The sequence below is a fragment of the Propithecus coquereli genome, unplaced genomic scaffold (genome assembly GCF_000956105.1).
Source record: "Propithecus coquereli isolate 6110/MARCELLA unplaced genomic scaffold, Pcoq_1.0 Scaffold302, whole genome shotgun sequence".
In the NCBI taxonomy this organism is placed as follows: Eukaryota; Metazoa; Chordata; class Mammalia; order Primates; family Indriidae; genus Propithecus; species Propithecus coquereli.
In genome coordinates this window covers 2,713,331-2,737,420 of record NW_012148642.1, presented here as the reverse complement: position 1 = coordinate 2,737,420, position 24,090 = coordinate 2,713,331, and the positions used below count along the sequence as shown (strand labels likewise).

Here is a 24,090-nt window from a genome sequence, read left to right as displayed (position 1 = left end):
TATTTGTTTCAATAGTACCTATGGTTTTAATTTCCCTAAACAGTAGCCCCCCCTTATCCTTGGGGAATATGTTTCAGGACCCCCAGTGGTTGCCTGAAACTGCAGAGAGGACCAAATCCTATATATACTATGTTTTTTCCTATGCATACATACTTACGATAGTTTAATTTATAAATTAGGCATAGTAAGAGATTAACAACAATAACTAATAATAAAATAGAACACTTTAAACAATATACGGTAGTAAAAGTCACGTGAATGTGATGTCTCTATTTCTGGAATATTCCATTTAATATTTTCTGACTTTGGTTGACTGTGGGTAGCTGAAACAGGAAATTGAAACCTTGGATAAGGGGGGGACACTGCATTTCTAAACCCACATATGCATTACAATTCAGGTATAAATAACTCATTCTTTTAATTCTAGAAGTGTTAATGTAGGTCCTCTCCCTCAGTTTTTTTTAATAGCTTCATTATCATCACTTATTTTTGTTTTGTACCAGAAAGTAGAAATCTATGGGCTAGATGGGGCTGGAGGTCTTTGCCCAGGTGGTTTTCATCAAAAAAAAAAAACCTTTGAAAATTACTATTTCCTTAAGGAAGTTGTAATTTGACAGTTTTAATCAAAAGACTTGTTAATCTAATTGATGACATTTTAACCTAGTAAAGTAGGTGTAGTCGCACAAGGTGAGGTATCTCAGTTTATCAATACTTTAATTATTTAACAAACACTTGAGTGCTTTCTCTTACTATATAGGACTCATAAGATTTTTTTAATCTTCAAACCTTTTCTCACTTGTTTCTAAAAGATCTAAGGTTCCACAGTCATTTTTCTTACCTTTTTCCCCCTGTGTCATTTTGAAATTCTTTTATTTGAATTTTTACATTAAAAAGTTCTTTAAGTTAAATCTCATTCACAACTTGGCAAGGTTTAATTTGAGCTCGAAAGTGTTACAGCTCTTTTAGAATTTGTCTAGCAGGTTTTCCGAGTCCTCACCGTAAGACCCAAAAAAATAAATAATTTGAGCTTAAAGTTCCTTGAAGCTCTATTTTCCTACAAATAATTGTAAATTCTTACCAGTTTTTTTAAGTGAGTCTCCTTAGACAGCTTTGTTAGCCTGTTTTATGTTTTATGTATTCATATTTAAGTTTTTTAAAATATCATCTACATATTTCATATTTTACTAATTGTTTAGCTTTTCTTCCCATTAATCTGAATTAGGGAAAATGTTGCTTTGTATTCACATGTAAACTGAGCATTTATATACAGTTCCTCTCTTCAAAGAGCTTTCCAAATAGCAGAAGGAATTGTTTACCCACATAATTAAAAGTCTATATGTTATAATTTTCTAGTGAGTGATATAACCGCTACTAAAATGGCCCCTTTTTTAACGTTCTAGGGCAAAGAAAAAGGTGATTCCTGCACCTAAACCCAAAGTAAAAGTAAGTATTCAATCACATCTTTAATTAGTCATAATTGGTGAATGTTGAAATACATTCTTAAGATGAAAAGAATATATGATATTTAGCAAAGATCAATAGGTACTATAAGATGGGTGTTTTCAACTTTATAAGAATCCTATGGCCTTTGTATTTGGGAGAATAGATGACTGTGTAGCAGTGGAAAATTTGCGTACATTGATTAAATTGTAAAGCTTAACTTAATTCTACTTAGAAATGCTAGATAAAATATAACAAATATCCTTTAAAAGCATAGCTGAGACCACAATTATGAAAGAGGCCAAAAACAAAGAAAGAGCCAACAGAGTGTTAATTTGTTGCTTAAAATTTGGTTGCCTTTGGGGACATTTACCACTTTCTATTCATCACCTTTTTACATTTCTTCTTAAAGCATAACAGATGAGATTTTCTTGGGCTTGTATAGGTCAGAAATTGGAATGAAACTTGCGTAAAGCTGGGTCCTCAAAGGGTAACATCTTTAGTAAAAGAAAAGACTAGAAAAAAAATCTACCCACCAGCAGAAAGATTAAGAAAAGTGCCTTTTTGGCCTGGATTCTGGATTGGAGGAAGAGATTCTTCCCTGAAAAATTTCCCTGGTTTAGAAGTTTAATTTATACTACCTGTACAATCTGGGAAAACTCCAAGCTGAGACAGTAACTTAAAGTTATCAGATTGATAATAACCCAGGGCAATTGGCAAAAGCAAATTCTCCCTGGTGTAATGTGCTCTCTTCCTAGGCCTCAAAGGCTTACCACCTGTAATCCATGTCAGACCTGAGTTTACGGTCTGGAATACAGAGTACATGAGCAAAGAAGTTGTGAGTGAGTGAGAGTAACTCACTCAAAATAAACAACAGAATTAGTCCCTAAGAAAGACATACGGTGGATTTGTTGGGTTTAGAACATAAAATAATTTTACTTAAATGTTTTAATTATGTAATGAAGTGGAAGAGGGAGTAAAAAATATCCTGTAAAAATAAACAAAGTAGATTTGAAAGAGAACCAAATATAACTTCTAGAAATAAAATCCGTAATCATTTGAAATTAAAATTTTAATGAAAGCGCACACTCTTTAGGTTTTAGACTTTTCTCCATAGCTTTCACCTCTTTGAATACATGAGTTTCTTTGCTTGTGAGGTTTTGGCCAGGTTAGTATTCTTTTCTCTGTGGCCTTCCGAACTTTTGGTGTTAGAGCCTCTTTAAGTACAGAGTAAATAGTTCTTAGTAACCTACTTTGTCTTCTAATCCAGATAATAGCCAATCTTTCATTAAATCTGTTGAGTTTGGACTTTGTCACTCGACTTCATTTTTGTTAGAATATTAAACTCTTAATACCCTTCATAAAGGATTGGTTAGATTTTGATACATCTATTCAAACATATGATTAATAAAATAATCGGGTAGGAAATTTATCAGAATTCTAATGGATGTATTTGGATGATATGGAGGAATCAACAGTTTTTCTCGTTTGTTTGCTTCTCAGTGATTAAACTTTTTCCTTTTCCAAAAATGGAAAAGCTTTATTGATGTTTCATTTTCTACCCTTACCCCTGCCATACTTTTTTTTAGTTATAAAGGTAATATAAGGAAATGCTTATAGTAGAAAATACAAAAAATACAGAAACAAGGAGAAACGTAAAAGTATCCAGAAATTTCTCCTCACTGAGAGCAAAAAAGCTCTTGACTTTCTGGTGCACATCCACCTTCTCTTCTCTGGATCTCTGTTCCTCCCTCCTTTCCACCCATCCATTCATCCATCCATCCAACCATCCATTCATTTATTGAATTAACATTCCATATAAATAAGATAACCTGCTTTTTTGACTCAATTATATATCATGAACAATTTTCTCTGCCAATATAAATCTATACAGTATTCTATTGGGTTTATCTAATGTTATTTTTACAAAGAAAAAATTAATAATAAAAAGTTATTTAGAACAGCAGTTTTATACTAGTAATACTTCTGGTATTGTTCTGATACATTTACTCACCCTCAGTTCTATACTTTTTACAATGATGGAATTTTCGGTGATCATGTAATTGTATGGTGTGTCAAAGCAAACGTGTGTCTTATCTGTGTTATCCATTCATTTTAGTAGACAATTGTGACCTAAATGTAATTAAGCCACACGCTTCTGATAGGCACTGAGGTTTTTAATCAGGGGTTTTAGAATAAAAGCTTAGAGAAACTGCTTAGGAAGTTAGAGTGTAACAACATTCTTAACAGCTTACTTACTGTAATACCTTAGGAGGTGATGGTAAAGACCCTTCCTTTCCATTCTTTCCCCACTATGCTTAAGGTAAGTGCTATAGTTATATAAATCCATATACAATAAAACATTCTGGGTTTGGGTTTATTTGGGTTTGTTTGTTTTTAAGAAACCAACTGAAGAGATTGTGAAATGACTTTTATGTAATAGTTTTTTTCTTAATCTTAAAAATGGGCCGGGCATGGTGGCTCACGCCTATAATCCTAGCATTCTGGGAGGCTGAGGCAGGCAGATCGTTTGAGCTCAGGAGTTCGAGACCAGCCTGAGCAAGAGCAAGACCCCATCTCTACTAAAAAATAGAAATTAACTGGACAACTAAAAATATATATGTATAAAATTGGCCGGGCATGGTGGCGCATGCCTGTAGTCCCAGCTACCCGGGAGGCTGAGGCAGGAGGATTGCTTGAGCCCAGGAGTTTGAGGTTGCTGTGAGCTAGGCTGACGCCATGGCACTCTAGCCTGGGCAACAGAGTGAGACTCTGTTTCAAAAAAATAAATAAATAAAAATAAACAAACAAACAAAGAAAGAAAGAAAAAACACCAAAATGAGTCAAATACTTTATATTTTTCTTAAAAAGAAACAGTTGCTTTTTAATTCTCTTGCTCTTTAAATATTATAAACTATTCTCTAATTCTCATCTCTTCCTTGAATTTTAGGTTTTTTTTTTTTTTTGAGAAAACTCTTAGGTATTGAGAGTTTTAATTCTTAATACCTTGTTTTCTTAGCATAGAGCCTTGCTCATAGTGGACACTTAGTAAATATATGTTGAATAAATTACAAATGAGTAATTTACAAATAAATTACAAATCCATCTAATGAATGAAAAACATAATTTAAGTATGCTTGGATTGAATCATCTGCCAGTTTGATGTGCCACTTTCTCTATGTACTAGCTATGGGTAGCTGCAGGACAGAGAATGCAAGGAAGTATAAAGTGAGGGTCAGCATCCTAGCACACCACAGTAAACGAGAGGGAGGAGTCTTAACATAATGGCAGAATTTCTCCTGAGTATAAGGAGAATAAAAAGAGAATAATGTTTGAATAGATGGATTTGGAATAGGATTTGAAGATCTGATACAGGTGGTGGAGGGTCTCATTGGTAATGTAACTAGAGTGTTAATGTTCTTTCCACTTGGTTTTAAGCCCTTTTCTTATACATTTGTTCATTGGAGAGAAAATGTTAAAAAAAAAAAAAAAAGCCCTATTCTTAGAATGGCTCACCACAGTATGGCAGCTGTGTGCAGTATCAGTCAGGACCTCTGTCCAGTCAAAAATTGTTTTGGTTTTGATAGTCTCTAAGATTTCCAGTAAACAATTTTAATTATGAGAATTTTTTAGTTCTTTAAAATTAACTTTGTAGTTTTTTATTAAACATTTCTGTTTTTTCTAATATCATGCTGCTTGTGCTAGGAATGTAGTCCAAAAAAGGACCAGAAAACTCCTGCGTCCTTGGTGGCTTCAGTTGGTGGTCCTCCAACGAGCTCTAGCACATCTGCTGTTGCTGCAGCCAGCTCTAGCTCCGCACCAGCCCAAGAAACCATCTGCCTTGATGACTCGCTGGATGAAGAACTTTCTTTCCATTCACCTTCACTGGATCTTGTTTCTGAAGCTTTAGCTGTTATCAACAATGGGAACAAGGGCCCTCCGATTGGCTCAAGGATAAGCATGCCAACTACAAAACCTCGTCCAGGACTGAGAGAAGAAAAATTAGCAAGTATCATGAGTAAGCTGCCACTGGCTACTCCTAAAAAACTAGATTCTACTCAGACTGCACATTCTTCAAGTCTTATTGCTGGTCACACAGGGCCAGTACCAAAGAAACCCCAGGATTTAGCTCATACTGGCATCTCTTCAGGCCTTATTGCTGGTTCTTCAATTCAGAACCCTAAAGTTTCTTTAGAACCATTGCCAGCCAGGCTACTTCAGCAAGGACTACAGAGGTCAAGCCAGATTCATGCTTCTTCCTCTTCACAGACTCACGTCTCCTCCTCATCCCAAGCCCAAATTGCTGCCTCCTCTCATACTCTGGGAACTTCTGAGGCCCAAGATGCTTGTTCGTTAACACAAGTAACAAAGGTGCACCAGCATTCAGCTGTCCAACAGAACTATGTGTCTCCATTACAAGCAACCATTAGTAAATCACAGACCAACCCAGTGGTGAAATTAAGTAATAATCCCCAACTTTCCTGTTCATCCCCACTTCTTAAGACTTCAGATAAGCCACTTATGTACCGCCTTCCCTTATCTGCCCCCTCATCTGGAAATGGTTCTCAAGGGTCCCACCCCCTGGTTTCTAGGACAGCACCTAGCACCACTACCTCCAGTAACTACTTAGCCAAGGCTATGGTGTCACAAATCTCCACGCAGGGTTTCAAATCTCCCTTCTCAATGGCTGCATCCCCCAAACTTGCCGCATCTCCCAAGCCTGCAACATCCCCTAAACCCTTGCCCTCACCTAAGCCTTCTGCTTCACCTAAGCCCTCTCTATCAGCAAAGCCTTCAGTATCATCTAAACTTATTTCTAAATCCAACCCAACTCCCAAGCCTACTGTAGCCCCAAGTTCTTCCAGTCCAAATGCGCTAGTAGCCCAGAGTAGCCACCCCAACAGTAACAACCTAGTCCATAAACAGCCCAGTGGAATAAACATCAGCAGACAGTCTCCCACCTTGAATTTATTGCCCACTAATCGCACATCAGGCCTTCCATCTACAAAAAGTCTCCAGGCCCCTTCAAAGCTAACAAACTCATCATCCACTGGAACTGTTGGGAAGAACAGCTTGAGTGGAATTGCAATGAATGTACCTGCCAGCAGAGGTAGCAACCTTAACTCAAGCGGAACTAAAAGGACTAGTCTATCTGGGGGAACAGGAAGTGGAACACAGGGTGCTACTAAACCGTTGTCTACTCCACATAGACCATCCTCTGCCTCAGGGTCCTCAGCGGTAACAGCCAGTGTGCAGGTATGTATGTTCTATGTGTTCGTGTGATAAAATGTAAGGTTTTATAATCTTTCTTGTGAGTCACTTTAATAAGATTATTATAATATACAGATTGTTTATCAATAGGCTTATTACAGCCTATGGCCATGGAATGTTCGTGATGTTGATACCACAGTGGCAGTTGAGTGCACTGTGGATGAGGTTTTTTTTTTGGGATATGAATTTCTTTTCCCCAGCAAAGGATCACATGCTTACTTAAAAATTTTTTTAAAACACAACTAAAATACATATTTAAAACTGTATCTCTTACGAAAGTCCAGAACAAAGTATTAATTTATGAATTTAACATACATTCACTTGTCTCTTCCCTTTTTCTCCTGCCAGCTTTCTTATTTATTTAACCAATTTATACATTCATGTTTTTTCTTAAACCATTTATTTTCTCAAATAAAATTTTTATTTTGCATTGATCTTATATTTATGTATAATTCTCTGTGTCAAGTTAGTGTTAGTAGTCCTTTTATACCACAATTTCCCCATTCATGAGTTTTTAATTTAAATTATCTCTCAATTAGCCAAGTGCCTCACTCAAGGAATCTTTTCAAGAAGGGTAACACAAATGTTATTTTACCTTAGCTGATACATACCTGGTAATTTCTTTCTGTGCTGTCACATTTGAGTAGGTATAGTCTTCTTGGGTCACTAACTTGTCTACTCGAAATTTTATAAATACGGCTCCACTGATCCTTGCTTAGTATTTGGGATTATAGAGAAGTCTGAGGCCATTCTGGTTTTTTGTTCCCTTATAAGATGCATTTTCTTTGCCTAAATGCTAGTAGGATTTTCTTTTTTCCTTGAAATTCAAGTATCCCCAGACTATGGCTAGGTTTTTCTAGGTTTCATTAATTGTGTACCTAGAACATAGTAACACCTCTCAATCTCAGACCTGGCTTTTTTAAGCTCAAGAATATTTAATTCTGTTGTATATCTGATTATTGTTTCTCATCCATTTATCCTAGGTTTTTTGAGAACTCTTTATTATTCATATATTTCATCTCTATGTCTTCCATATCATCTTCTACTATTTTCATCTCTCTTCTACTTCTTTGTATTCTGACACTTTTCTCAGATTTGTCTTTCATATTAACAATTTGGCTTTTTTAACTTTTTTTCTCCCCTGAAAGTAATACATGTTCACTGTAGGCAAATTTAGAAAAGCGAAGATAAAAATCACCTATCATCCCAACACTGTTTGTACTTTGTAGGTGCTGTCTTAGACTCCTCAAGAAAGTATGTTTTATATAATACTCGTTTCATAACCAGCTTTTTAAAAAATACACCATTTTATGATGTGCAGATTTTAAATATTCTTTGAAAACGTGACTGTTATTGATTTATGGAATTCTGTTGTCTAAGGAAGTGTTTTTTATACTGCCTCCTGTTTATGTGGAACAGGAACATCTAATGAAAGGATTTTCCACTTGCTATTTGTAGAGGTTTCCTGCTGTTCAGAACAGTCTAAGGGTTGGTATTGATTATACCTTTAACACCCAAATTGGCCAGGCGAGGTGGCTCATGCTTGTAATCCTAGCACTCTGGGAGGCTGAGGCAGGAGGATCGCTTGAGCTCAGGAGTTCAAGACCAGCCTGAGCAAGAGGATAACCCCATCTCTACTACAAATAGAAAAATTAGGCAGGCAGTGTGGCACATGCCTGTAGTCCCAGCAACTCGGGAGGCCGAGACAGGAGGATCGCTTGAGCCCAGGAGTTTGAGGTTGCAGTGAGTTATGATGACGCCACTGTACTCTACCCGGGGCAACAGAGCAAGACACTGTCTCAAAAAAATAAACAAAAAAACACCCAAATCATCATTCTGCCACTAATGTAGGCTTAGGAATGACTTGATTCCAGAATTCTAATGTAGAACAAATTCAAGTAACCGGTACTTTATTAATTCAAATCTAGGATTAACTGATGTTTTCTCCATATAATTTTACTTTCATGAGAAATAAGAAAATAACAAAAAACAAACAAATTGATTTTAGGGATTATATGTTAAAATTTAAATTATATGTAAGGTCTGAAAGTATATCCACATTATATTATCTTTATTGAAAAGTTGATTCTTTTTAAAATTAATCTTTAATTTGGTAAATATGTAAAAGGATATAACAGAAATGGCAGTTCCCTACCTCATATCTCCCTTCCTAGTGTTAACTACTTTTAACTCTCTTAGGTTTTTCTTCTCTGTATTTTAAAATAAGAATAACAGATGGAAAACTCTTAATTTTATCAATTTTATTATAAATTTGGGGTTTTTTTCCCTAGAGTTAAAAATTGCTTTTTATTTTTACTTATTTTCTTTGAACTTAAGTTTAAATCTTTCATCATCCCTTGTCATCTCCAGAATCTGTCAGTTCTATTTTGTTCCCAAAGACCTTTCTGTATTTGATCATTTATCTCAAAAGAACCCATATACTGGCTAACAAATAATTGGTTTGTCAACATGGAATCTACATGGCCAAAATCTGTATTTCTGAAAAGTAACTGCTCCCTCCTGGTTTTCTTTCTCTCCTAAATGGCTTTATGATTTGGAGACTTGAGTATTCCTGCCTTCATATCTGATCTGTTTTTGTTGTTGTTTTTTTTTTTCCCCCCTGTCTTATCAGTTTGACAGAAGAAAAGGTCAGTAATTGAATAAGGTGGTTTCTACCCTTTGGTGAACCCTAAGGTTCTTTTTATTTTTAATATAGCATCTCATTCAAGTCTTATCAGCTACCTTGTGGCTTCTAGGTCCTGTCTTTAGCTTGCCAACACTGCAGCAGATTTCCTATCTAGGCTTGCAAAGCATTCACCTGCTGTCTGAAAGGCATCTGTCTGCAGCTGTCTACTCATTTGCAGAGTAAAAATGGCAGGTTCTTTAACAAATGACAAAAGGTAAAATCTTTCTGGGTTCAAGTTATTACCTCTACCTGCTTTCTATTTAATAACTTTCCACCCAGGGGTTTCCTCCTCTTTCTTACTCTTTATCTCACTGATTTTCTATGAATCCTGTCTTTGCCACTTTATAATTCAAAAAATCAATATAATTCAAAAAATCAACTGTTCATTAAGCAAATGTTTTTTGAGTGTTTACTGTGTGCCAGGCACTCTTCTGGGTGCTGGGGAAACAGAGGTGAACAGCATACTCAATATCCCTGCTCTCCTGGAGCATATATTCTAGGTAGGAAGATAAGCAAAACACATGTAGGAAAGTGCTATGAAAAAATAGAACAGGATGATATGATTAAGAGTGATTGCTGCTGATGTAGATAAAGGAGTTGGGGAAGGCCTTCTTTGAGGAAGTAGCATTTGAGCTGAGAATTGAATGAGCAGAAGTCAGCCATGTGGAAAGAAGAGGGGGGAAAAACAGTCCAGGCCACGGAGAATGGTAGTATGACGACTCTGAGATGGGAAAAGAGCCTGAAGTGAAAGCCTACATGGCTGGACTGTGGAGAGAGACCAGAACCATGCCATGGAGGACCTTGTGGGCCACAATGAGGACTTTGGATTTTATTCTGTGTACAGTGGGAAGCCGTTGGAGGTTCTTAACCAGGGGGGTGGTATGGTCTGATTTACATTTCAAAAGATTACTCTGGGTGGTGTGGAGAATGGGGGCAAATGTGCTCAACAAAATAGAACATATGTTTTTAAAAAAGATTTAATGCCCACTATGGGAAGAGCAAAGTTTCCCTTCATATTTTCCCCCGGGAATGAAATGTAGAGATCATGGAAAGTATTTTTGATAATGGGGCATCATCTTGAACTATTTACCTACTTTCATGCTGACAGCTCCTTATGCTCCCAAGTGGTATCAACATTAGAATACCCCTCTTCTGAAAGGTCTCCATCTTCTAGGATAGAGAAATTTATAAATGCCCATGTCACATTTAGATTATCTGATGTTTCAATTTAGATTTATAAACAAAGTGGACATGGAAGTTCTTTGAAAGTATAATATAAAATACTAGACAGTTATGTGATGGTATTTTTTCATTGCTAATACTCAAGTTATTTAATTGTGTAAATTGCCCTCATTTACATTTTCCATATATTTTAATGCTTCAATTAGATTCCTCCAGAAAAGCTTTGAAAGGGTCTCCTTATTAGCAGTACTTCTTCACTAGAGGACTCCAGTTGGGGCACACAGCCTTGGAGACTCCTTATTATCCTAAGGCTACAATAGAATTATAATTAAAAAGGAGAAACAACTCTTGTTAATTTTTAAATTGATACAGGATCCTATCCTAGTTGTTTTAAGATGTTATTTCTAATTTGGTAATTTTTTCCTAAATGCATCCACTTTTGTATATCATGGTTGGCACAGTAGAAGAAAAAACTGGCAAATAAGAAAAGCTGTCAAGTCCAAGCATAAATTGGTAAAGATTTGTACTTAAGTGTAAGAGGAAGTTTTGATAAAAAAGAATGGGTTTGTTGACTATAAGCTCATCTTGGCCTTCATTTTATGATGTCTGAAAACTAAGGTTTCAAGCTTGAGTGGCTGGAAACACTGATACTGTTGATGAAAGCAGTTAACAGAAAGTGGGGGAAGGGATTAGAGAAGATGATTTCAATTTTGAATATATCAGGTTGGTGAGTGTTAGATATCCAAGTGGAATTATTCACTGAACAGTTGGATAGACAGGATGGAAATTGAGATGAGAGGCCAGAACTGTGTATGTAAACTTCAGTGATAACAAAGGAAATAAGGGAAGGGGAGGCAACCTTCCTCCTCTTCTTGTGGAAGAACCAGAAGGCTTCTGGAAAGTGTTCTTTGTTTTTTATTCAGTAGTCACATGGACCTTAAGGGTACAAATATATGTAATGTGGCTTATATGTATGGGAAAATTGCCTACATTTTCCTTATCCATTAAGAAATAAACAATCAGCTCTTTATTAATAATGTTTATTGGTAGAAGTAACACACAAAATTGACAATAGCTGACATTTATTATTGACTTTAAAAATATTCAGAGAATTCAGTTTTCCTGATCAAATTTGAACTATAAAATTTTTGACCAAGGAAATTTGGATTTGGTAAAGTAAGGCTACAAAAGAAAACTCAAAGTGGCAGAAACTATAATAGATAATAGCTGATACTGAGAAAATTTAATTGTATCAAATCTTTATTGATAAGTGCACATAAAAAAGAAAAAGTCAAAATGGGAAAAATTTAATTACTATATAGAAAATTATTCAAAGAATGAAAGTGATTTAAGGAGTATGTTTAAGTAATTTCCCAATGAAAACTGACCAGTGTTAGCATATTTCTGATTTAAGTGTTTTTATTCCTAAACATGGCATCAAAGCCCATGTGGGGGAATGCGAAAATACTCTCTAATTTACCTTTTACCTTAGGGAGTCTAATTTTAGAAAAGTAGTAAGTGGAAACCAGCTTTCAGGAGCTAGGAGAGACTAGAAATGTGGAAAATGGAAGCCATCATTCAGTATGTTTGATAATAAAAGAAAGACAAATAAATTAGTTTGTCACTAGGAGTTGGGGAAGAACTGGAATAACAGAGTGGTTGTGAAAAGAAATGAGGACTCTGTATCTGAGAAGGCAGAGGAAACATGGACAAGATGCATTACTATTAATAGATGTTTGTACAAGAAAGTTCTACAAGGTGGGATTCGCGGTGTACCTAGGTCAGGTGATTAGCTTTGGAGAAGGGCAGGTAAGCCTAAGGAGAAAGAACATCCGGCATAGCCTCACCTCTTTAAAGTGATGTGATGAAAGTAAAAGATACAGAGGTAGGAGGCTCTAAAAGAGCAGTAGTCTAAAATAGCAGCTGCCGGGACTGTGCCAGGAAAGGATAATAAGACAAATAGTAAAGTGAGCATTTTCAGAGACCCAGTTGGAATTGCATGTAATTATTTACTCCTGGTTCAGGTCTGTGGGCTAGGAGCAAAATTGGAGAGGTGGGAATTTAAGGTTAGGAATTAGTAGATTAAGAGAGTGAATGCTTGTTAATACAGGCACCATTAAAATGACAGTTAAGGAGTCTACAGTGGTAATGAAAAGCCTGTCTCACAGAGCTTCTGTTAGAGCAGATGTAAGATACAGTCTTGCGTCCGTGAAGATATTATATAAAATAAATCAATTTAGGTTAAATACTTTATTTCTTATATATTTTGACCCCTGGTTTCTGCACAGTCCACAGCAGGAGCATCATTATTGGCTAATGCCTCACCTCTGACTCTCATGACATCACCTTTGTCTGTAACAAATCAAAATGTGACTCCTTTTGGGATGCTGGGTGGCCTTGTTCCAGTGACCATGCCCTTCCAGTTTCCCTTGGAGCTACTTGGCTTTGGAACGGACACTGCTGGAGTGACAACCACCTCGGGATCTACCTCAGCCGCTTTCCACCATAGCCTAACTCAGAGTAAGTGGGGCTCTTTATTTAGTTGGCTATCTAGTTTGACAGAACAGGAAATGTCTCGAATATATGCTAATTGAAAGTAGTCTAGTTGGAGTTAATGGGCATTATTGGGTTTTTTTTTTTTTTAAAGAAATGCAGTGTATTTCATCTATATATGATAAGTCAAATTATTGGACTCTGGGGCTTTATTTGCAGTTTTAAAATGAGCCATCTATGCCACATTTGTATCTTAATGAAATTTATAAGAAGTCAAGTTTCTTTTTTGTATATACATATAAGTTAAATATATAAATTTTAAAAAATAAATGGCTCTAGTTTTAGAAAGCCTTTGAAGTCAGGGACTGTGCCTGCGTTAGATAAATCAAATTATTTTCAGTTTTGATCTAAGAGAGCTCAAATCTTAGTTTAAATAAGATAACTAACAAATCTGTTTTCTTCTCAGATTTACTAAAGGGTTTACAGCCAGGAGCTCAGCATGCAGCAACACTTTCCCACTCACCTCTGCCTACACACTTACAACAAACATTTAATGGTAAGAAAACCACCTGTTTCTTCATCTCTTTATCATTAGTGTAGGTTTGTAGATGTGGACTACACTTTCCTGAGATCAGTGTGATTGGAATGACAAAGGTTGGAAAAAGCAAATTTTCATATGACTGAATCCTCATTGGCAACAAATTCCTTTTAAGAGAAAGGAAATAGATAAATGAGATCTTTTGTTACATATGAAAAGAGCCTTTTTGAAGGTGTTTATTATATGGAAATGGTGAATAAAAAGAGGATTCATAAGGTAGTTAACAAAAGTCATGTATAGTAGTGATAATAATTTACATTTATTGAAAGCTTACTAAATGCCAGATAGTCTTGTGACTGCTTGTGTGGGTTAGCTAACTTAATCCTTACAACAAGCCCCTGAATGGTGGATGATGATCCCCATTTTACAGACAGGGAACTGAATCAGAGAGGTAAGCAACTCTCCCAAGATAATATACAAGTAAGTGTTTGATCTGAGATATAAACCCAGGAAGTCTGACTTCATGGACTGTATTCTTAACCATTAAACTTCTGCATCTTAGCAGTGATTAGATATGACCCGAACTGTATGCCTTATGTATTTGCAGGCCATCCAGATCACTCAGAAATCTGACATTAGGGCCAGGCATGGTAGCTCACACCTGTAATCCTAGCACTCTGGGAGACTGAGGCAGGAGGATTTCTTGAGGTCAGAGTTCAAGACCAGCCTGAGCAAGAGTGAGACCCCGTCTCTACTAAAAATAGAAAAAAATTGGCCAGGCATGGTGGAGCGTACCTGTAGTTCCAGCTGCTCAGGAGGCTGAGGCAGAAAGATTGCTTGAGCCCAGGAGTTGGAGGTTGCTGTGAGCTAAGCTGACGCCACGGCACTCTAGCCTGGGGCAACAGAGTGAGACAGAGAAAGAAAATGAAATCTGACATTAGACAGTGGGCACTATACATAACATACTGGCCTCCAGCTTCTTGCTCTCACCAGCAGTTGACCTCCATAGACTGCTGAAACCATTCTGAAGCCCATTTTCAGGATCTGTTGAGCAGAAATAACTGCTTAGCTACCCTCTTGACTTTGAAAGTTGACTAGGGCCTCACTGTTCTTTTTGGCCACTGCGTTAAAAATGATCTTTTGAACCAGTTTACCATTGACCACAATGCAGAGATGGGAGGTGCGTAGCAATATTTAGGCAACAGATGGTTATTAATCCTCTAAAAGACCCAAGTGAACCACATTTGTGTAAAATAGGTAACACAAAGTAGGCACAAATGGTAGTTAGCAATCCTGATCTTCAACTGCTTGACTAGGTTTAAATGCTAAAGGAGAATTGCCCTGTGACTAAAGCAGTTCTTCCACGGGTGTGGACAACTGCTTGGTATAATGAATCCAGCTGAGCATCGTGTGCTCATGGGGCAAATTGACACGAATGTGACCACCTGCAAGGAATTAGATAAGTGGGATCTCATGACTCAAAAAGACCCCAGTAGTTGGTTCTTACATGAAGTATCTTACTATCCTGGTAGCACCACTGTTCCAGAGGAAAAAAGGAAATATGAATGTCAATATTTTCCAAATAATTGAAGCTTAAAAGTTTAAGATTTTTTATTTTAAAAACATGTTAAAGTATAAGCCAATGAACTTGAGAATCAGGCTTGGAATTTTTAATTCCAGAACTGCCAATTTGAGCAAGCTTCTTAACTTTTTTGATTATCACTTCTCTAGCTTGTAAATTGGGGACAATGTTTTTAATAGCTTCTTAAGAGAATTTAATAAAAATACTTGAATTTAATAAAAAATAATTGATTTAAAACTTCTAACATGGTACCAGGTACATAGTAAAAGCTCAATTAATGTTAATTCTCTTAATTTTATTTAGTCTAAAACAAGGGTCAGCAAAATTTTTCTATAAAGGGCCAAATAGTAAATATTTTAGACTTCTCAGGCCATATGGTCTCTGTTACCACTACTCAATTCTGCCTTTGTAGCAAGAAAATAGCCCTAGATGATATGCAAATAATGAGTGTGGCTGAGTTCCAATAAAACTTTATTTACAAAAACAGATGGTAGACCAGATTTGGCCCTTGGGCTATAATTTGCCAAATCATGGTCTAAAGAATCTTACAGTCCAGTTAATATGAGTATTTCATTTTGCTAATTAACCAAAGCTTCCTTGAGCAAAATCCCATTCAGAAAGTGCCTTGCCATCTTACGAATTTATACCTCGGACCAAATCATTTCTCTCTAGAAATGCAGACATGTAATATCTTATTATAAATGGAAAAGCCTTAGATGTTGTCACCAAAGTTATTTTAATAGTATTCTGTTTACACAGCTTTTGAGATAATCATCTTGTTTCATTGATACATCTTTTCTTCAATAGCGGTAGTTTTTTTGTTTTATGTTTTACCAGACTGATTTAGATATCACATGAGTGGACCTGGCAATGTGACTTTTGTGGTCTCTTCCAGCCTTAAGATTCTGTTATTGTAATGCAATAGTTTGTTCCTTTTCACCTGTGTATTTCTACCATTCGTGCCTTTTCCCTCAAAGTAAAGATTTCCTTCCCTGTCTTTTTCTGTCAGGCCTGGGTTATCTTTGCGGCCTCATTTTTCTTGCCAAGGCAATGACCTGTTAGAGACTTTCTCTATATTCTGTTGGCTCTCCAGGTCACTGGGCCCTACTCTTGCCCAGATACCCTCTTTTTCTCTTGTCTTTCCAGTTTTTGTAGGTAATTTAGCTGAGATTTAAATGGAGTAATCGACATTTTTCCCCACAAATGTTTCAACAGCAGTATGTAAAAATAGAAACCATTGTGAGCCCGGCACAGTGGCATGTGCCTATAGCTATAGTCCCAGTTACTCGGGAGGCTGAGGCAAGAGGATCACTTGAGGCCAGGAGTTCCAGGCTGTTGTATGCTATGATCATGTCTGTCAGTGGCCACTGCACTCCAGCCTAGGCAATGTAGCAAGACCCTGTTTCTAAAAAAAAGAAACCGTTGGTCCCAGTAGCAGACTTTCCTGTCACTGCTAGGTCAGGACCAAAACAGAGACTCAGCTGGATGTTTTCCACTGCCAGTGTGCTACATTCATTTACATAAATAATAGGGAATTAATTATCAAATGCTATATCCTGGCAAGAAATTTAATTTCAATTACAAGAAAATGAAATTGACTTTGTCTTCTAAAGAAATTGAAAGATGTGGGAGTCCCTTGAAAAGATGGGAATTGTGTCTTCTGCTTCTTTTATGATCCTCTCTCAGCATTTGACATAATTGGCTAGGAGGTAAATGATAATTACTTGTTGAAATATTATTTAGGACACTGAGAACCAACTGTGAACCACAGTCATTTGAAATAAGAGGATCATTGGTTCTTTTTGCTTTGTTTTTCTTATCTATTTTTTATAACATGCAGACTCATACCCATTTAACATCTCTTTTTCTCAGATGGAGGCCAAAGTAAAGGGGACACTAAATTACCACGGAAATCTCAGTGACTTCCCAGCAAGCAAAGGAGATGAAACATTTGGTTGGCTGGTGGAATCTACCTGATGGGAAAGTACTTATGTGGTCATAGGGCTGCTGTTTCTGTCGATGTTTACATTCTCTCGTCCCAAGCACTGTGGTGAGGAGGAAAAAGAAAAGAAAACATTACTTGAGCAAAGCCAGGTGCAGGAGGAAAAAATGCTTTTGTGCAAAGTTAGTGACCTTTGGTCTCTTCTAAAGAAAGACAAAAGTTACCATATTAACTGACTTGAGAGAGACTCAGTTGTCAAACCCACAGATGTACAAATTTGATTTTTCCCGGGGGAGAAAGAAGGAAGTCCAGAGGATTTGGGTAAACTCCATCCATCCTGGGGGTTGGATCTGAACACTTGTAGACATAAGTACATAATAAAAGGCACTGTATCTGGGATTAGGCTAGTTTGTCAGGAGTAATGATCATGTCTACGTGCGTGGACTATGTAGAAATTTGCCACAAAAAAATTTGATGGCTCTGTCTGATATAGATAGTAGCTGAAGAAATATTGTACCCTCAAAAATCCTGAGCAAACTTGAATCTTCTCCAGTGTATAGCAACTCCCCATGTAAATCAGTGGACTAAAGATGTGTCAGGAAAGTTATTTTAGCACAGTGATATGTATTATTAAATCATCTAGATTTTTCAAAGTCAGGAAGTTGAGCCTGTTGCTCTTAACAAACGAAACCTAGATGTCACCTTTTTGTAAAAGGGTCAATTTCATCTTCCATTCAGAAGCAGGTACTTAACTCTTCTTCAGGTCATTTGTGCATCTGGTATTGACTGGTTATTCTTATTTCCATTCTTGATGTTAAAATGTGATGGTGTTCAGATTTTTTTCTTAAGAAATGGGGATGTTTGATATAGAGCTGCTCCTTTGTTGCTCTTAGCACTTGCAGCAACATCAACTGTAAGTTTCCCCCCAAATGCACTTCACTTCACAGCTTCTTCTGTTCTTTTAACTAGTGGTACTTCAGGTGATTATGAACTATTGATATAAACAGATAGAAGTATATGCTTTGTTTCTTCATTGGACATTCAAATGGCATGAATATGGCTTTTGAATTTTTAAGATGGTATTTTAAAGGGAGGAATTACATTAGGGTAACAATCACAATGTATTTCTACTCCCTATATCCAGTGTAGTGGAATTGTTTGGAGCATTTGGGATTCTAAAGCTTTACTGGTATTATATTTAGTCAGATTATTGATATGTGAGCAAACTTACAGATGATAAGGCTCCTTAGTTATTACAGCTTCCTTATGCAAATAGCATATTCAACAAAGGATGTTAAGGGAAAAATTTATGGTTCTCTTTGGATACATTTTATTAGATTTTTTTTTTTTTTTTTTTTAAGCTTCTGAATGTTTTCTAACTATATCCAAGAATGGTGTAAGCTTGGTCCATTTATAATGGCAAACTAACTTAAAAACATTAGACTGATAGTAGCAAGATTTCTTGCATATGTTTTTATTACACATTATACTGTTAAGTTTATTCAAATAAGAGTATTAACCAGGCCCTTTTTTCCTTTTATAAACAAAAGTCCCCAATAGCCTACAGAACTGTGAATAAATAACCACAGATCTGTTCAGATCTGTATGCCTATATTTTGACTTCAAAGTCACATTGGCTTGCTTCATAGCGAAAAAGTTAATGAATAACTGAAAACTTTAGTTCCAAGAACTTGTTACAGTAAGGGGAAAGAATTATTTCAAAGGAATCATTGATTTAATTTCTTGACTCTGAGAATTTATTTAACAACAGAAGAAATGGGGATGTTGTATGAAGCCCTATAGATATTTTGGAAGGATGCTGTGATGTCACGTAGGGGTTTGACTTGAATTTAGTATGTTTGGTTAAAAGTTTGCTTGGTTTTAATTAGGGAAACTTACCCAATTCTTGATTTATCCCAATGTAGTGGACCCCTTGTGTTTATCAAATTTGACTTTGCCAATACTATCTGGGTAAGCGATGGGAGTTTTCCTTTGGGAAGGTAGCCTTTATTTTATTTCTAATACCAGGAGAGAAGTCAAAGTGCATATTAATCTCTCTTCCTACTGATAATTATATGTGTATTTGTGTGTGTGTGTGTGTATATATGTGTGTGTGTAACACACACATATTCATATAAATTACTAATTTGAGTCAAAAAATAATTTTAATTTCTTAAATCCATCAATTCCAAATCATGCCATATGAGAAATCCCTGATGAGTCTTTGCCATCATTAGAAAAGAACAGAATAATTAGTTATTTCCTCCTGTGTCATTTTATACTAACCAGTAAAAATATCTGAATGCCCTTGGCTCTAAAAATATAATATTGCAATTATATTCTATTCTCTTCAGTCTTGAGTGTTTGAGGACTCCTGTTAGGTCCCCACCTTAAACCCCCTCCCCCATTGTCACTGACCGCTCACATCCGTTTCAATCAAGACCTCCCCTTCCTTTTATGTTGTACAAATGAGTCAAACATACTTGTATTCCTTCATAGATAAAGTATGATCAGAGAGTTTCTACATGTAAATACCTACATTTCTTTTCTAGATCATAACATTGAAAATGGTGTCCATACTTTGTGGTCACATATCTTTACAGTTTTTATTACTAAAAAAACAAACATAAATTGGTTATTTTTTAACACAGAGACTTGTGACTCATACCGTATTTTTGCACTTAAAAATCAAATTATGTTATTTTTAAAATGGTGAGTAATTGGAAAGGCTATCTATAGAACAATATGTATTTCTAAAGAGCATTAGCAACATCCAGATGCAAAAATAATCAGCACACATAATTATGTCCCACTCAGTGGGATTCTTGATTCAGGAAGATTAAGCTGTTTGTTTTCAACTGTCTTATATTTTAAATGGCCTTCACTGATATATAAGCTGTTACTGTACATACAATTTAATCCTCAGTATTCACAAGCAATAATGGTGGTCAGCAAAGTTGTCCTCAGGGACAGCAGTGCTGAGCCTCAGTTGGAGACTGGGAGCAAAGTGTCAAGCTCGTTCAGAGCCTCCAGAATAAATGCAAGCAATAATTTCCATTATAAGTCAATTATAATTCTTTCTCATATGCTTCTGAGATCAGATGGTAAACAAAGTCATCATTTTTAAAACAGCCTGAAAAAAAAGGTTTTGGGAAAACAAGTGAGGTTAATCTGTAGTCACAAAGTCCTGATTTTTTGAGGCGATCAGAGTTTTGTGTTAGTGCATTATTTCATGACCACCACCCCTTTGATGGATGTTGTTAGCCCAAATTACATTTTTTTATATTATAGATATTGAGTAAGGTTTATTGGATCACCAAGGTAAGGGGAAGAACCGGGCACATACATGTTTGGATACTGTGGGTTTGACACCTGTTTGAAAACAACTCATTGGAAATGATTTATAACCCAGGATATTTTTTTCCCAAAGCAGATCTAAATTGTTTACTACCCAGGGTTGGAAAGGGCAGGCACCTCTAGTCTTTCTCCTCTGGTGGCCCTCTCCCACTCCTCTTTCCGCCTCTACTTGGTTAAAGACATTTTCTGAAATGAAAATTCTACTGTTATTCAAACTGCCATTGATTATGAGAGCTCTGTGTCCTTTGGGATCATCTCTTAGAACTCCAGTTATCTATCATATTTGCTGCTACGTTTGTAAGATGAACTTCGCCTGTATTGGTTGACTTTAATTTACAATTCTTTATTTCTGGGAGATTTTGTCCTATAATTTGACCCATGTATAGAATTAGGAAACTTTATTTTAGGAGTGTACCATAAAAGCACACTGGTCCCTATATTGTTTTTATCATTTAGGTTTTGAATTTGTTTGCATTTTTGTTTGTTGGTTTTTGTTTTGTTTTGTTTTTGAAGTTGGAAATGGAATGAGAAAACTCTATAATCAGGCCAAACTTGAGAACTTTCCCTGTGCTTCAGCACTATAATTTCTGCTGACCTAATGTTCTCAAAAAAGGCACTTTTACTCTATTGTGCATGTATGATTGTTTTTTGTTTTTTTCTTTTGGGGGGCTTTTGTTTTTGTAATAATGAAGCAGAAGTAAAGTGCAGTAGTAGATAAATGACTGATCACAAACATATTATGCAATTTTATTTTATAAAGTTTTAAGGGGAAAAGTTTAACTCTTTGTAAATCATTTCTTAGCTCTCGTAAAATGCTTATATTACTCCTCTAAAACATGCTCAGTTCAGGCCTTTGTCTTTGTTAAGTGCCTTTTTTCTTTCTTTTTTCCCCTCTTTTGAAACTGTTCTCAGATATCTTAAAGTACAGGCTAAGGCAGGGGATTCAAGAGGAAGAATCTCAAACTTGCCAATACCGTGTCATGCTGTCACCACCCTCTTCCTTTTCCTTATATGGATATATATGTAAGATCCGTGCATCCATACATACAAAACTAGTAGCTGCTGTACCATTGCATCCTTTTCGAACACCCCCCTTTCAGTGTTTGCAAAACTTCTGCCTTGTTAATTCCATTGCTTTTAGTTGATTAAAATGGGAGGATTGGGAAATTGTCTTTTCACAAGATGCCATCTTCCCCTTTTGAATATCTATTTGTAAACGTTAACAACAACAACAAAAATATATATACATAATAAGTCGGTTATTACAAGTAAAATGAAGGCAGTGGACCCATTGACTGTTCCTGGATGTAACCCGTGCTCTGTGCCCTGCAAACTTGGCATGAGCAATATTGGAGACAGCATTGGAATAACAAGTATCCTGCGGGTCAGATTGGTAAGGTACACTATGGCAAGTGAGACTAAACACATGGGAGGGCTGGTGTCACAACTATGGTATGGTATCTGAGTAAGTTTTGAAGGAAGGTAGCAACATTGTCAACATCAAAAATGTATCATATTTTCTTCCAGGAAATGATTTTTTAAGAAATCATATAGCTGCATATCTATTAAAAGGTTAATAAACTTAGAAGTAGAAAGACTTCAGATACTGAGGAAAACACACATATAATCTATAGCATTCTTGAGAGATCTTCAGTTTTCTTTTTATTTGCCAGATAATTACATTTGGCTTAATCTGATTTTATGGTTATTTAGATTTTTCCCTTGAGCAAAATAACATAATCTTCAGTATCTAAGATTCATCTGTTCTTGTTGAAAACAAATAGATGTGACATGTTAAGGGAGATTAAGCTGAACCATCCCTCATACCCAGTACAAATATATCTAATAAATGCCCCCTTTTAAATAAATTCTAATTGGAAAGAAGAGACTGGTGGCTAAAAAGGAGAAAGCAAAGGCTCTTGGTAATGTTACCTGATAGCAAAACTACTGTCAGGTGGCCAGAGTTCAGTTGCAGATATTACTCTTGAATTCCTATGTCTAGGGGGGATATCATTTAACCTTCGTGCCTCAGATTACCCATTAGACAATTGGGTATAATAATATTCACCTACCTCCCAGGGATATCAGAGACTTTACTATTTCAAAAATATTTTGCGTTTTTCTAAAATGTCCTATATAAGTAAAAATAGTATTATCATCTTCTTGCAGAGGCTAAAAAAATGTTTTCCTTGTGATGAGTATAAAATACCTTATGATTTTTAAGTTCTAAAAAAAAAATCACTGGAATTCTAATTTAGATACATATTTGTTATTTAAACATATTATATATGTGATGGGATAAAATGGTTAGTTTCAGGTTAACAAGGGGGGAAATGACGCTGTTTCTTAATTATAAGTAGATTTTTTTAGCCTTTTATGGTGTTATTACTTGTGTGATTTTTGCCAAGGTTGTGGAGCTAAAGTTAGATAAAGTTTGGATGCTTGGTTATTGGAGTTGATAAATGATCCTGAAAGTTTTAACTGCCTCACTTTTCCATCTTCTCGATCTAATTTCCTTATATTACTTGTTTGGTGACAGATAGCTAAGCTTTTCACTTTCTAAGAATGAATGGGAGTCTCCTCGTTCTTGTAAATCAGAGACTTCGTACTATTCCTATAACTAGGTGTATCCAGCTCTGCACTGAAGGGGCAAACACTACACACAGCCAGCTGGACACTGGTTAGCCAGTCTACCTTTGTAATTGATGCTTCTTCAACTCATGAAAGAGGTGGAGCCATCAGCTGCTCAGGTTGTAGGAAAATGGGAGAGGGAAGGCAGGATTCACTTCCTAGGTGGGGGTAGAAGGAAACATGTTTTCCCCAATTCCCAGGAGGATAAGAAGATCATCTTATCTCACCTTCCATCCCTGCATATTAAGTATTACTATGGAGAATTTTTCTTTTATTATTTGAAACAACAGGAAAAAATGGATGCTGCATTTTTTGGATACTAAATGCTGAGCAACATTTGTTGGAGTGCTTATGTGGATTTAAATTGTAGAACATATTCAGGGTCAGAAAAATGAGAACATGGGGGATGAGGAACAAATTTCATCTAGCTCAAGTGAGTTAGGAGAAATTACCAAGCCCGAGCAGACAAATCATGTGGGTTAATTCCCAGAATTGGATAAGGCCCAGTTAATCCCCAGTAAGATGATGTGTTGGTTTTTTCAATCACTTTTTGGATTTTTGTTGCTTTTTCCAGATAAGGCCTTAGAAGCCTCTAAATAGCAGCTATGCAGATAAATATACTCCTTATTTTCCACATTTTCCTCTTTTTCCATTCTCAAATAACAAATGTCAAGACCCAAAGAAGCAAGGCATAAGGGTTTTGTTGAATGTGTGTTTGTTCCTCTAGGGAAAATTGACAGAAGCATAAAATAGAGATAAAATGTTAACTCTATATTCAAAAACTAACTACAGACCCTTTCACTGGCGCAAAACTGTAGTTAGTATCATGGAATGTCTGTGGATTGTTATGATAAAATCATCCCAGTGTTCAATTCTGAGAAAGTTTTAGATTCTGTGACACAGTGTTCAGGTTTATGGAGCTGAACAGGTGGTCAAACTCTAATTAAAAATAGCTTTGAATATTAACG

General features: G+C 36.1%; 1 protein-coding gene across 1 annotated transcript in view; it reads left to right on the top strand.

The window, feature by feature from the left end:
- LOC105814714 (ubinuclein-2) overlaps window positions 1-21,269 on the top strand; it is a 24,581-nt gene extending 3,312 nt beyond the window's left edge. The window contains exons 3-8 of the mRNA XM_012649789.1: window positions 1,401-1,443; window positions 3,713-3,763; window positions 5,146-6,696; window positions 12,868-13,099; window positions 13,539-13,628; window positions 17,065-21,269. Of these exons, the coding sequence (XP_012505243.1) occupies window positions 1,401-1,443; window positions 3,713-3,763; window positions 5,146-6,696; window positions 12,868-13,099; window positions 13,539-13,628; window positions 17,065-17,114 (2,017 nt within the window). The 3' untranslated portion in view covers window positions 17,115-21,269. The remainder of the gene's footprint in view (window positions 1-1,400; window positions 1,444-3,712; window positions 3,764-5,145; window positions 6,697-12,867; window positions 13,100-13,538; window positions 13,629-17,064) is intronic.
- The last annotated feature ends 2,821 nt before the right edge of the window (window positions 21,270-24,090 follow it).